Source organism: Sminthopsis crassicaudata, chromosome 2 (genome assembly GCF_048593235.1).
Source record: "Sminthopsis crassicaudata isolate SCR6 chromosome 2, ASM4859323v1, whole genome shotgun sequence".
NCBI lineage: Eukaryota > Metazoa > Chordata > Mammalia > Dasyuromorphia > Dasyuridae > Sminthopsis > Sminthopsis crassicaudata.
In genome coordinates, this window is record NC_133618.1 from 226,262,409 (window position 1) to 226,274,618 (window position 12,210).

The 12,210-nt window shown below is 44.0% G+C and overlaps 2 protein-coding genes across 3 annotated transcripts in view; one reads left to right on the forward strand and one right to left on the reverse strand.

Moving 5' to 3' along the window:
• ADCY3 (adenylate cyclase 3) overlaps positions 1-12,210 on the forward strand; it is a 107,791-nt gene that overhangs the window by 82,531 nt on the left and 13,050 nt on the right. For both annotated transcript variants that reach the window (XM_074288369.1, XM_074288370.1), the window contains exons 9-14: positions 3,371-3,499; positions 6,095-6,237; positions 7,125-7,286; positions 8,672-8,759; positions 10,048-10,164; positions 11,488-11,747. In XM_074288369.1, the coding sequence (XP_074144470.1) occupies positions 3,371-3,499; positions 6,095-6,237; positions 7,125-7,286; positions 8,672-8,759; positions 10,048-10,164; positions 11,488-11,747 (899 nt within the window). The remainder of the gene's footprint in view (positions 1-3,370; positions 3,500-6,094; positions 6,238-7,124; positions 7,287-8,671; positions 8,760-10,047; positions 10,165-11,487; positions 11,748-12,210) is intronic.
• The window catches only part of CENPO (centromere protein O), a 33,868-nt gene continuing 28,963 nt past the window's right edge, over positions 7,306-12,210 (reverse strand). Inside the window, exon 9 of the mRNA XM_074288371.1 lies at positions 7,306-7,464. The gene's annotated coding sequence lies outside the window, so the exon portion shown is untranslated. The remainder of the gene's footprint in view (positions 7,465-12,210) is intronic.

Here is a 12,210-nt window from a genome sequence, read left to right on the forward strand (position 1 = left end):
CCTCCATAATCTCCCCAACTAGGGATCACCTAGTTTTCCTTGTGAAGAATTCTCATGAGGGGAGCTCACCATCTTCCAGAGCAGCCCCTTTCCATTCTAGGTTACTGTTAATTGTCGGGGAGTTTTCTCCATACACTGAATTAGGTAGGACAGCTGCTGTTGTGACTGAGATGTGCATGGTATTGTGGATGAGTGCCTAACCTAGAGTTTGGAATCCCATCTCAGAGGCTCATTAGCCCTGTGACCTTGTCGCTTCATCTCTCCGGGTCTTAGGTTCTTTATCTTTAAAATAACGGGTTGAACGCAATGCTTGTGAGTTTCTATCCAGTTCTAAATCTGTGAACACTAGGATGAGGATCACTCAGGGGGCAGTGGACAGGCATAGGGTGGGTATGAGCAGGCTCCCGTACGCCTCCAACAAGGAATTAGGAAAAGTTGTCACCAAAGAAATACCTGCGCAGAAAAGAAGATGGCTGGCCACGTTAGAGCCAGACCCAACTGACAGAGGATTTACGGGAGTGCCTGCATGAGTTAATGGGCAGGCGAGGATGGGTTGTAGTCTGCACTGTTAGAGAGAAGATTCATACTGATGAGATAACAGACCCAATGGGAAACACAGATGATCAACCAAGCTTTGAAAGGATTGATTTGCTCAAGATCACAATACAAAGTCATCTGAAAAAAGTACCATATGATTGATATAGATGATAAATTGTTCTTTAGATCAGGCGGAAAATTACATTTCTGACTGGGGATCATAGAGAGGATTCATGAAGAAGGTGCTCATAATCCATGGTTTTGGGGTAAGACTTGGGGAAGACCTTTCCCATGGAGGGAAGGCCCATGGAGAACTTTTAGAGGAGCTCTCTGTAAGATATGATCAGAGGATGTTCAGGCTAATTTAAGTTTAGAGAAGTATAGAGAGGTAATACTGGAAATGATTCCATCAATAAGCATTTATAAAGTGTCTGCTGTGTGCTAGGCACTAAGAATACAAATATAAAGAATGACAAAGGCCATTTTCCCTAGAAATTTCCTAGAAATCCAGGCTATCAGCAAACTTATGTAAAAAAAAAAAAAAAAGGCTCCAGATCATTAATAATTACAGAAATGCAAATGAAAGCAATTCCACCTTAAACCTCTCAAATATATTTAAAAAACAAAAGGAGGAAAATGACAAATGTTGGAGGGGCTAGGGGAAAACAGGCAGATTAATGCACTAATAATGCACCTGTGGATTGGTGCAACCACTCTGGCAATCAATTTGGAATTTTGTCCCCAACAGTCACTAAACTGAATATACCTTTTCACGCAGAGATATCACTTCTAAGTCTATACACCAAAAGAATCAAAGAAAGAAGAAAAGAACATATATGTACAAAAATATTTACAGCAGATTTTTTTAGTAGCAAAGAAATGGAAATTGAGAGGTGCCTCCCACCTGGAGAATGGCTTAAGTTAGAGTATAAGAACATGAGAAAATACTTTTGTTCTCTAAGAGGCATTGATGGGAAAATACTTTTGTTCTCTAAGAGGCATTGATGGGAATGGTTTCAGGAAAACCTGGGAAGCCTTGTGTGATGCAAAGAGAAGTGGGCGGACTACAGTAAAAACAGCAGCTCACACTCTGTCTCCGCCCCTCAGTGGGCCGTAGTTTGAGAACCCCTGGACTAGACTATGTCTATTTTTTTTGCAGAGGTTTGGTTTTTTTCTTTTTTTTTTTTTTGGTTTGGGGAAGGAGAGGGAGAGGGCTGTTCATAAAAACAAATCCCAAAATTTGAAATGGTTTTTTAAAAAGACATTTATTAGGTCATTTGGTAGAAGAGAGCTTGAAAGGAAGGCTGGCTCCCTTCTCATCCAGATTCTGTAAGATTTATTATTCTGTAAAGTGTAGATGAGGGTGCCTACGCATCTAAGAAAATTTGGGCAAAAATACCAGGAAACTCAAAATACTACCATCATAAATCCTGGGTGCAGTAACCCAAAACAAGAATGCTTTGAGTGGATACAGGAAACCAAAGTCCTGTGTAGCCATTTGCAGGATTCTGGACAGTTATTGGGATCAGGAGACATTCTGATTTAAATCACAGAAAGTTGGATCTAAACAGCATAATAATTTCCCCAAGTAATATAATAAATCCTTTTTTTAACAATATCAGGAGGAGAGGGAATCTAGAGATAGAATTAATAAAGAAAAAGAAAAGCAAGAAAAGGTTTATTAAGATGTTTTTGAAATGGAAAGAAGACAAGGCAAGCCAGAATAACAGAAAAAGAAAGACTGCTTTGAAAACAATATGTTAAATTTATTATATACTTACAAAGAAAAGCAAGGTGAGCATAACAGAGATTCACAGCTTCATGCACACCCCCCTTTTCCTGTTCTCTTGTGTATATGGAAGTGCTTCTTTAGTTGATGTTTGTTAAGTACAGAATTTTAAAAAATGACTCACAAAACCCAAATACAAAGCATGAAACAACCCCTACTTTCAAAGAGCTCACATCCTAATGAGACAACATCATATTTAAATGTATGCAGAATAAATATAAAGGGAATATGTGTGAATTAAAACAAAACAGTTAAACACAAGTAAGGTAGGGAGGGAAGACGATAGCAGTTGGGAGAATCAGGAAATGTGTCATGTAGATGGAGATGTTTGATTGTGAAGGAAGATGCAGGGGAAAGGGTGAACAATCCAGGGGTTGGGCATGGCCAGCATGAATGCAGAGAGGGGAGATGGGGTCATCCATATGCGGCTGTTAGTAAAAGATCTGTGAATGAGATGGTCAGGAACCAGAGCATGGAAGGAGATGGAATAGAGGTGTGGGGCAAAAATTCCTAGATATTTTAAATTGGGATGGTTAGATGGCACAGGGGACAGAGCACTAGCCCTGGAGTCAGGAGGACCCGAGTTCAAATGTGGTCACAGACACTCAATATACCTAGCTGGGTGACCCTGGGCAAGTCAATCCCAATTGCTTCTCAAAAAAAAAAAAAAAAAAAAAAAAAAGGAAGAAATATTTTTAAGTTTCTGATTTGGGAAATGTGAAAAGGACATTTTGGACCCAGGGCTACTGTGAGATAATCTACTTCCCATTATTCTCACCCAAGCCAAGGAAGTGGCTAAAGTCAGGCTAACAATGACAACTCAGTTCCATAGCACTTTAAAGCTGTTAAAGTGTTCTCCTCAATCATCCCATGATTGGTTAGTACAGGTACTATTATTCCCTTTTGTAGTTCAGAGAAGTTATGTGACTTGCTCAAAGTACCACAGCTGGGACGCACACCACAATTCCTGGCCCAGTACCCTGCCCTACAACCCCCCCAAACCTCCTTCTGTGGCCCCTGACTGATGCTCTCTCTCATTTCCAGGCCACAAAGGTGGGGCTCTCGCAGCCCAGCTCCCCCACCCTGATCAACACCAAGGAACCCAAGGAGCCCAATGGGAACGTCACTGCCTCCTCCCCAACTCCGGAGGAAACGGAGGACCTGGACACCCAGGTGGGCGGCGGAGGGTCTGACTCTGGCAGACTGGGCGGGCAAGAGCATCGGCGCATCCTGAGGGCAGTGCCAGGGAGGGGGTCACGGAGGCTCGTAGACCTTCGGGGCTGGGAGGGAGCTCATCAGGGAGTCCCCACGACGGCTCCCGTGGGCTCCGCCACCCTCTCGAGTTCCGTAGCTTCATTGTTGTTCAGTCTGACCTCTGTGGCCCATTTAAGGTTTTCTTGGCAGAGATCCTGGAGCAGTTTGTCATTTCCTTCTCCAGACCGTTTTACAGATGAGGAAGCTGAGACAGACGCCCAAGGTCTGTGTCTGAGCTAGTGTCTGAGGCCGGGTTTGAGCTCAGAGGCCGAGTCTCCCTGACTCCAGGTCTGCCACTGTGCACTTACGGCACCACCTAGCTGCCTGATTCCACAGCTGGTAGCTGGACAGCTCTGATTGAAAGGAAGTTTTTTTTCTTACACAGAGCCAGAATGTGTAACTCCTTTGCAACGTCCACCCTTTGTTGCAGTTCCTTCATCTGCAGCCCTCTTCTCACAACTGCTCCCCACGTTCTTGGAGACTCGGTCATGTCCCCCTCTCGGCTCTCTCTTCTCCAGTCTAAACAATCCCCGCTTATTTTTTACGTGGCATGAACTCGTGGCTGTGCCTTCTGGATACTCTCCCGCTTATCAATGGCCTTCCTAAACCATTCCCGCAGCGGAGGGCATCCTCCCGACCAGGGCCGGGACAAAAGAATCGTCACCTTATTTCCAGAATTTGTGTCTCTCCATGTAGCTTTTTTGGCTGTGATGCTACTCCTCCAACAAGCTTGCAGTCCACTAAAACCCTCAAATCTTTTTCAAGTAAATTCTTCCCTACCTTATTCTTGAGAAATCGGTTTTTTGGACCCCAGAAGCATCTCCCAGCAGTAACAACACCTGGTTTGAAATCAGAGAATCTCCACATTGGAAGGGATCTCACAGTACAACTTGTATGTGAGCAGGAATTCCCTCTGCCCTGCCTAATTATTAAGAGATCGGGTTCTAGTCCTGGCCCTGATAATTTTGATTTAGGGTAAATCACAACTTTTCTGGCCTGCTTTCTCATTTGTTAAATGCCAGATAGTTAGATTTAGTTGGGGGAATCTGGGAAGATCTGAGCCATTATTAATTGAAATGCACATTCAGGTGGTGATTTCATCTGTCACAGGCCTAAAAACATTGTCTCAGGTGTCCCTTATAACACATGCTTTAATTTGGCACTAGGGAATTTGTTTTGCTTGACTATACATATTTATATGTGTATATATATATACATACACACACACACACACACACACATACATATTGAATTTAGTTAAAGAAAGAAAATAAATTTTTGCTAATTAAAAAAATTAAATATACATTACATAGTTATATACATATATGTGTGTATTTATGTATATGTGTTATGTATATGTATGTGTACCCATGTAGATAAATTTACAATATACCAATGTACATACAAGTGTGTGTCCATATACATATATGTTATCCATGTATTCATATATGTATTTATGTGGATATATTCATGTGTATATTGTGTGTCTATGGGGGGAGGCACGTGTGTGTAGATATGTATGTAGATATGCACTTACATATAAATGGATCCATATGTGTGTATGGAAAAGTATGCATGTTTGGAGCTACATGTGCATGGACACGTGTGTATGTGAATAGGCACATATACTACATGTGTGGATATGGAAATATATGTGTGTGAATATATGTATAGATACCTATGTATTTGTACACATGCACACACACACACCCCTACACAGATTATATATTTAATTTAGATGAACCAAAAATCTACTTTTTCCCTCCTGATTCCCTCCATGGCAGAATGAGGGGAAATTAAACTAAACTCTAATAAGAAATATGCAAAATAAAAAACAAAAATCTGCCAGCACCCAGATCTTAGAGCATGTGTTATAGGGGGACATATGGAACAATGACTGTATTTAGGTCCATGATAGATGAGTTACCTCTCTTTTCCACATGAATTTACATGGACACACAGACACACACGTACATGTTCCTGGCACTGACAGCAAGGCGGAAGGTTTGCCACCAATATCTGGGTGCAGAAGTTGGATTGTAAGTTTGTAGGACTTCGAATTTAGAGCTGAAAGAGATCCAAAAGGTCATGTGACCCAGTACTTGTTCCCCTCTCCTCTTATTGAGATAGTTCATTTGGATTTTAACATAAATTACTATTGATCTCTTTTGCTTTTATTTTATTTTTCTTTCCTAATCTATGTCTTCCTGACCCTGGAAGCATAGTCATCCTATAACAAAGGATAAAAAGGAAGGAAAATAGTTTTGCTGAATTAACCAATACATTTTTTAAAAATCTGACACTGTGACAGTGTCCTTTCCCAAAGACTTTCCACATTTGCAAAAAACTGGAGGAGGCAATACTGATGAGGAAACTTTCCCTGCGTATGAAAATGGATGCCTGATTCTGCATCCACAGTCCATAACTGTTGTTGATTGATGGGTGGAAGGCCACATTCTTGGGCCTCCCAAGTTTCCATTCTCAGATATTTTGTTCTTTTTTGCTGGGCTGCAGGTGGTCAACCCCTCATTCCCCAACCCTCGCCGGCGCTTGCGCCTTCACGATTTGGCAGAGAGAGTTGTAGATGCCTCTGAGGATGAACATGAGCTCAATCAGCTGCTCAACGAGGCTCTGCTGGAGAGGGAGTCAGCTCAGGTGTAAGTACCAGGGTCCCTCATTCCCCACACCTGTCCCTCCTTCCCTTCCCTGGTTGGCTAGTGAGGGAGCGGGAAGAGTTATGAGCGCATCGGAAAGCCTTTGACTGTGTTTCTGGTTAGCTTAGAAGGTGTAGAATCGACTGAATCCCTCATTCATTTGTTCATGTAACAGGTATTTATTAAACTCCTACCAAGTACCAGGCACTATCCTGGGAATACAAACACAAAAGTGATCAAGCCTTTACCTCAAATAAATTATGCTCTATTGGAGTAAAATGACACATACATAGCTATGGAAATGTAAAAGATAAACCAAAGAAATGAATAAATAGAGATGGGAGTTGGGGAGGTGGAAATCAAGAAAGGCCTCCTTTAGGAAGTGGTACCTGAGCTGAGTCCTGAAAAAAGATGAGGGCTTTAAGAATCAAAAATAGAGAGGAGGAGAAAAGGGAAAGAAAGAGAGGGAGGAAAAGAAAAGGAAGAGGGGGAGGAAAGGAAAAGGAAGAGGGGGAGGAGGAGGAAGAGAAAGAGGGGGAGGAGAAGGAGGAGGAGGAGGAGAAGGAGAAGGAAGGGGAGGAGGAGAAGGAAGGGGAAGAAGAGGAGGAGAAGGAGGAGGAGGAAGAGAAGGAGAAGGAAGTGGAGGAGGAGGAGGAAGGGGAAGAAGAGGAGGAGGAGGAAGAGGAAGAGGAAGAGGGGGGAGGAAGGAAGAAGGAGAAGGGAAGAGGGGGGAAGGAGAGGAAGAGGAGAAGGAAAAGGAGAAGGAAGAGAAGGAGGAGGAGGAGGAGAAGGAGAAGGAAGGGGAGGAGGAGGAGGAAGAAGGGGAGGAGGAGGAGGAAGAAGAAGAGACTTTCAAAGATAATTCATGGGGCCTCATTTCTCTCCCACAGGGTAAAGAAAAGAAACACCTTCCTTCTGTCCATGAGGTTTATGGACCCTGAGATGGAGACGCGCTACTCGGTGGAGAAGGAAAAGCAGAGCGGGGCTGCCTTCAGCTGCTCCTGTGTTGTGCTCCTTTGCACGTCCTTGGTGGTGATCCTGATTGATCCTTGGTGAGGGGCCTGGCTAGGATAGGTGACCGAAGGGAGACGTGGCTTTTGTTTGGGCTTAAATAAGGAAAAGCAGCAGCTAGACGGCTTTGTGGTTAGAGCATTTGTGAAGAGAGATTTGAAGACAACCTGCTAGCTGTGTGACACTGGGCACAAAGCCTCGCAGCCTCAGTTTCCCCATCTGTAAAATGAGAATAATAACAGCGCTTACCTCACAGGGTTGATGCAGGGACTGAATAAGATAACATATGCAAAATGTTTTGCCAACCTTAAAGCACTGTGCTAATGCTATTATCCTCATTAAGTGAGGATGGGAGTAAATTCCTGTTTTGCCCTTCTCACACTGTAACATTAAGTGAGGTCCAACGGCAAGGTAGAGGTGGGGACTCAGAACACTGGAGAACAGGCCTTGGCTCTCCCCCAGATTTTAGTGAACCTGAATAGTGTGTTGGGGACGACTAGGGCTTCTTTCTGCTCCATAATCCTTCCCCCTGCCCCTGCCTTCCTCACCACCATCACACTCAGTCAGGATGGGGTGGAATAGGGGAGGCTGAGTAGAAAGAGATCCAATTAATGGGGGCTCCGAAATTGTCCCATCTACAAGGAAGATTCACTGAGGCAGAGCTGTGGGACAGCAGCCTTTTATTAATGAGTCCGTGATCCCCCTCTAATGGAGTGACCCTCAGATCGCTCACAATCTGAGATCTCCCTGGTCCCCAGGACCTTGTTTTTATAGAGTTCAGTACTAGTAACTCTGGAGAGACAAAGCAAGATACCAAATCCCAACGGCTGACATCTGGTTTTGAGGGCCCAAAATAATACATCAGCCCCCAAATGGCACATGCACCAAGGTTGGCAAAGCACGGGATATCTGATTAATTGATCACCGGATGGATGTGCTCCTCTCTTGTGAGACAAGAAAGGATGGTATAAACAGTACAGAGATAACCAAAACAACCTGGGGGACTTTCCATACCACGGCACTCATGCTAGGCTGACGTGGAATTTGAGTTAAAACAACATTCTTGTGATTATGCAAGAAAGCTTCATAACTGGTAAGCAAGCAGTGGACATTGAATTAGTTTTTTGAGGTCTACTATGAGAACCTGTCTTATCTAGTTATTCCTATGTGATTTTTGTAAAATATCAAACTGCTTAATACTGATTGGAATGGAACAGAGGTCCTAATGAATCATATTTCACACTAGAAAAGATCCATAGGAGTCTGGGATAAGATGGCAGTGGTTCAGGAGCTACATAACCCAAACATGGTTGGTTTCTGCCTTTGCTATCAAAGCCTAAAGTATCGTTTCCTTTCTCTGAGCACTTCTCCCGAGCCTGGATTTGAGATTCTAAGAGCTTTTTTAATTTATTTTTTTCTCCTTCAGGCTAATGACAAATTACATGACCTTTGTGGTTGGAGAGGTTCTGCTGCTGATCCTGACAATCTGCTCGATGGCTGCCATCTTCCCCCGGGTAAGGAACCACGTGTTTGGTTAGAGGGATGCTGGGGGACAAAGTTGGGTGAAGCAGACTGTGGCAGAAATTGGGGACCATGTGGTCATTGAACATTGTCGATTCAAAAGTGGGCGTGGATCTAGGATTCAGAGCTGCAAGAAACCTTGGAGATCATCTTGTCCATTTGCCCTCCTTTTCCCAGTGCAGAAATTGTAACCCACAGTTCTCAGATTAAGTAGCTAAAGGGTCAGTAGGTTGTTATAGCTGAAAAGAGTATTAAGACTTTTGGGACATGGGGTGTCGGCATCTCGGGTCTCTGTAACAACACGTGGCCAAGCCTTTCTTTCACTTTGTGATTTCTACAACTTCTTTCACAACATATTTCAATTATGTTGAGCAATGAGAGACTGCGTGATATAGTTGATAGAAATATTCAGTCATTTTTCAGTCGTGTCTGACTCTTTGTGGCCCCATTTGGGGTTTTCTTGGCAAAAATACTGGAGTGGTTTGCCATTTTTCCGCCTAATTTTACAGATGAGGAAATTAAGGCAAGCAAGGTTAAGTTACTTTCTAGATGATGCAGCTAGTCAGCATCTGAGGCCAGATTTGAACTCAGGAAGCCAGGCTCAGCACTCTATTCACCTAACTGCCCTACTGAGTTAGAAGAGAATAAATCCCTTATGACCAGTGGGCAGACAGTGATTAGAGCCTTGCCCCCAGAAGGTGATTGCAGAGTGCTATATTGGCTAGGCTGGGAGGCTTCTTGAGGAATTGATGTGAGAATAAAAAGCATATCTGAAGAACTTGTAACTCAACCCTTGTGACAGTTGCAAGGACTTTATTTTTCTCTTCTGTTCTCCAACAATTGAGTCCCACTCATGAATCCTAACCAAAGGAAGGTTGAGCCATTCAGTGATTGTTTATACTAAGCGTGTAGACAGACAGCTGTCTTTGTTAAATAACCTCCACCCTTGTAGGACCAGACTTAGCTTGCTGTGATTGTCCAACAGTAATTGTCCCACCACACTCTTGCCTTTGTGAACTCTTGAGATGGCTCTTCTGGAATGAGAGCGGAGTCAATCAGGCAGCCGGATCCTCAGTATCGAGAAAGGAGCGTGCTGGTTTGGTGAGCAGTGACTGCTTTGCCTGACACTGTCTGGTATTTTTTCTTTCTAGATTATTTTCCCATATGTGCAGTGCTGCTGACGACGCTCCCAGGATAGGGCTGTAGCAGTATTTCAGGGAAGTTCACACTTAGGAAGCACGAATCCTTGCTCATCTCTCCTGAAATTCTGTTCCCTTACAGCGGTTCCCAAAGAAGCTCGTGGCCTTTTCTACCTGGATTGACCGGACCCGTTGGGCTAGAAATACTTGGGCCATGTCCGCCATTTTCATTCTCATCTTGGCCAATGTTGTGGATATGGTGAGTTCCTTAATTTTCTGACTCCGGTCCTGAATGGCAGAACCCGACTTCCTCAGCAGAATTAGTTTATCCTTTTGTCTTATGTGGTTCAAGGAGACCACATGTTCCACCAAGTACCAGCCAATCCTCTTACTTAATTAGAAATGGGCTTATTGTAAATTATAGGCCAAGAGCTGGAAGAGACCTTTGTAAGTCTGCAAAGTACTTGGTGCTTGTCTGGGAAGAGCTGATGCCTTCACAGACCACTTGGGTGTGGGGGAGGTTATCTTAACATAAGAGAGCTGGATTCATCTCACCCAGAAATCCCAGCAGGAGGGGTCAGTTCAGGAGAGAGTAAACGACCTCATTGGATGTTGAGAGAGCTGAGTCCAGGCACTTTTATGTATTGACCCTTTTTCAGATGAAATGGTGTTGCCAGGAAAATATTCAAGCATAGGTATAACCAATGAGTTAAAACCTAAAGACAATGAAGTGAGATAAATATTACTCGCTGTTTTTCCTATTTCTTTCTAGCAATGACACCATTAGTGAAAGATAATTTCAGAAGCCAAGCTTCTGAAAACATGATAGCAGTTCAGGAAAAAAAAAACAAAACATATCTACAACTATTCCTTTATTATTTTTTTTTCCTCTAGTAGTGCTTCCTATCACCTCCAGGATCAAATACAAGATCCTGTGTTAGGCACTCAAAGCCCTTCCTTCTGTTGGTTATTCCCATTTTATTCTGCATAGAGCCTGTTTGTATATCACTGTTTGCATTAGGCTGTGAATTCCTTCAGAGAAGGGACCATCTTTTGCCTTTCCAATGTTCAGTATGGTGCCTGGCTCATAGCAAGTGCTTAATAAATCTCTATCAAATAATTAATTGATTTTTAAAGATCTAAAATCATCAAAGACTTCATTTGATTTGAACCTGAAAAACGAGATTGTACAAGAACTTTGTTGTTGCTGAGACACGTCTGACTTTTTCTGATCCCATTTGGGGTTTCCTTGGCAAAGATACTGGAGGGGTCTGCCATTTCTGTTTCTCCGGGTCAGATTGGGGAGACTGAGGCAGACAGGGTTAAGTGTCCCACAGCCAGAGTACATCTGAGGCCAGATTTGAATTCTGGAAGAGGAATCTTCCTGACCGATCAGCTCGGTGTGCTTCCTTATGACCCTTTCTCTCACTCCTGGGATAATGATGGACTACTCAGAGGACTCGGAGGCGGTTGCTGGTTCCATGGCACCTGTCTCCCTGGATGCCCAGGAACGACAACCACGTTAGTTCTCCCCCACTTCCTTCATCCTGCCCCTTCACCTCCTTCTCTGCTCCCCATTTAGCTCAGCTGCTTGCAGAATTACACGGGAATCGCCAACGGAACGATGGTGACCATCATGGCAGGGGGCTGCGTCGACAATCCCAAATACTACAGCTACGTTGCCGTGCTGGCGCTCATTGCCGCCATCATGCTGGTGCAAGTCAGCCATATGGTGAAGCTCACGCTCATGCTGCTGGTCACGGCAGCCGTGGGGGTCATCAACATCTACGCCTGGCGCCCCATCTTCGACGCTTATGACCGAAAACGCTTCCAGGAGCATGAGTAAGTAGGGCAGTGCCCTCTCCGTGGAAAGTCCTCCGCAGCTTGCCCAGCTGGCCATGTATCCATCCCTCACACCTTCTGTTTCCCCTTCCCTAGCATGACCATTTCAGGCTGTTCACCTGCCCCCGTTGCCCATCTTTGCTCTAGCTCTGAGGACTAGAGCAAACTAACTACTGCTAGTGGAGGACAGACCCTGTTCTGGTCCTGGGCCCACTCAAAGCCAGTGTGTTAGTTTTAGCCCATAGGAGAGTCAGGGACTGGTTCTCTGCCCCTTGCCCCGCCCTACTTTCTAATGCTTTACTCTTTTTCACTACTACACAAATGACAGGGCCTCGCTGGGACCACCTAGGGAATGGAAGGAAGAGAGTAGGAATCCAATCCAACCCTGTCACTAGTATTTGACTTCAGATAGGCCCCATTCAACTTAAACCGAGGTGTCTTCAGTGAGCAAGGAAAAGTCTTA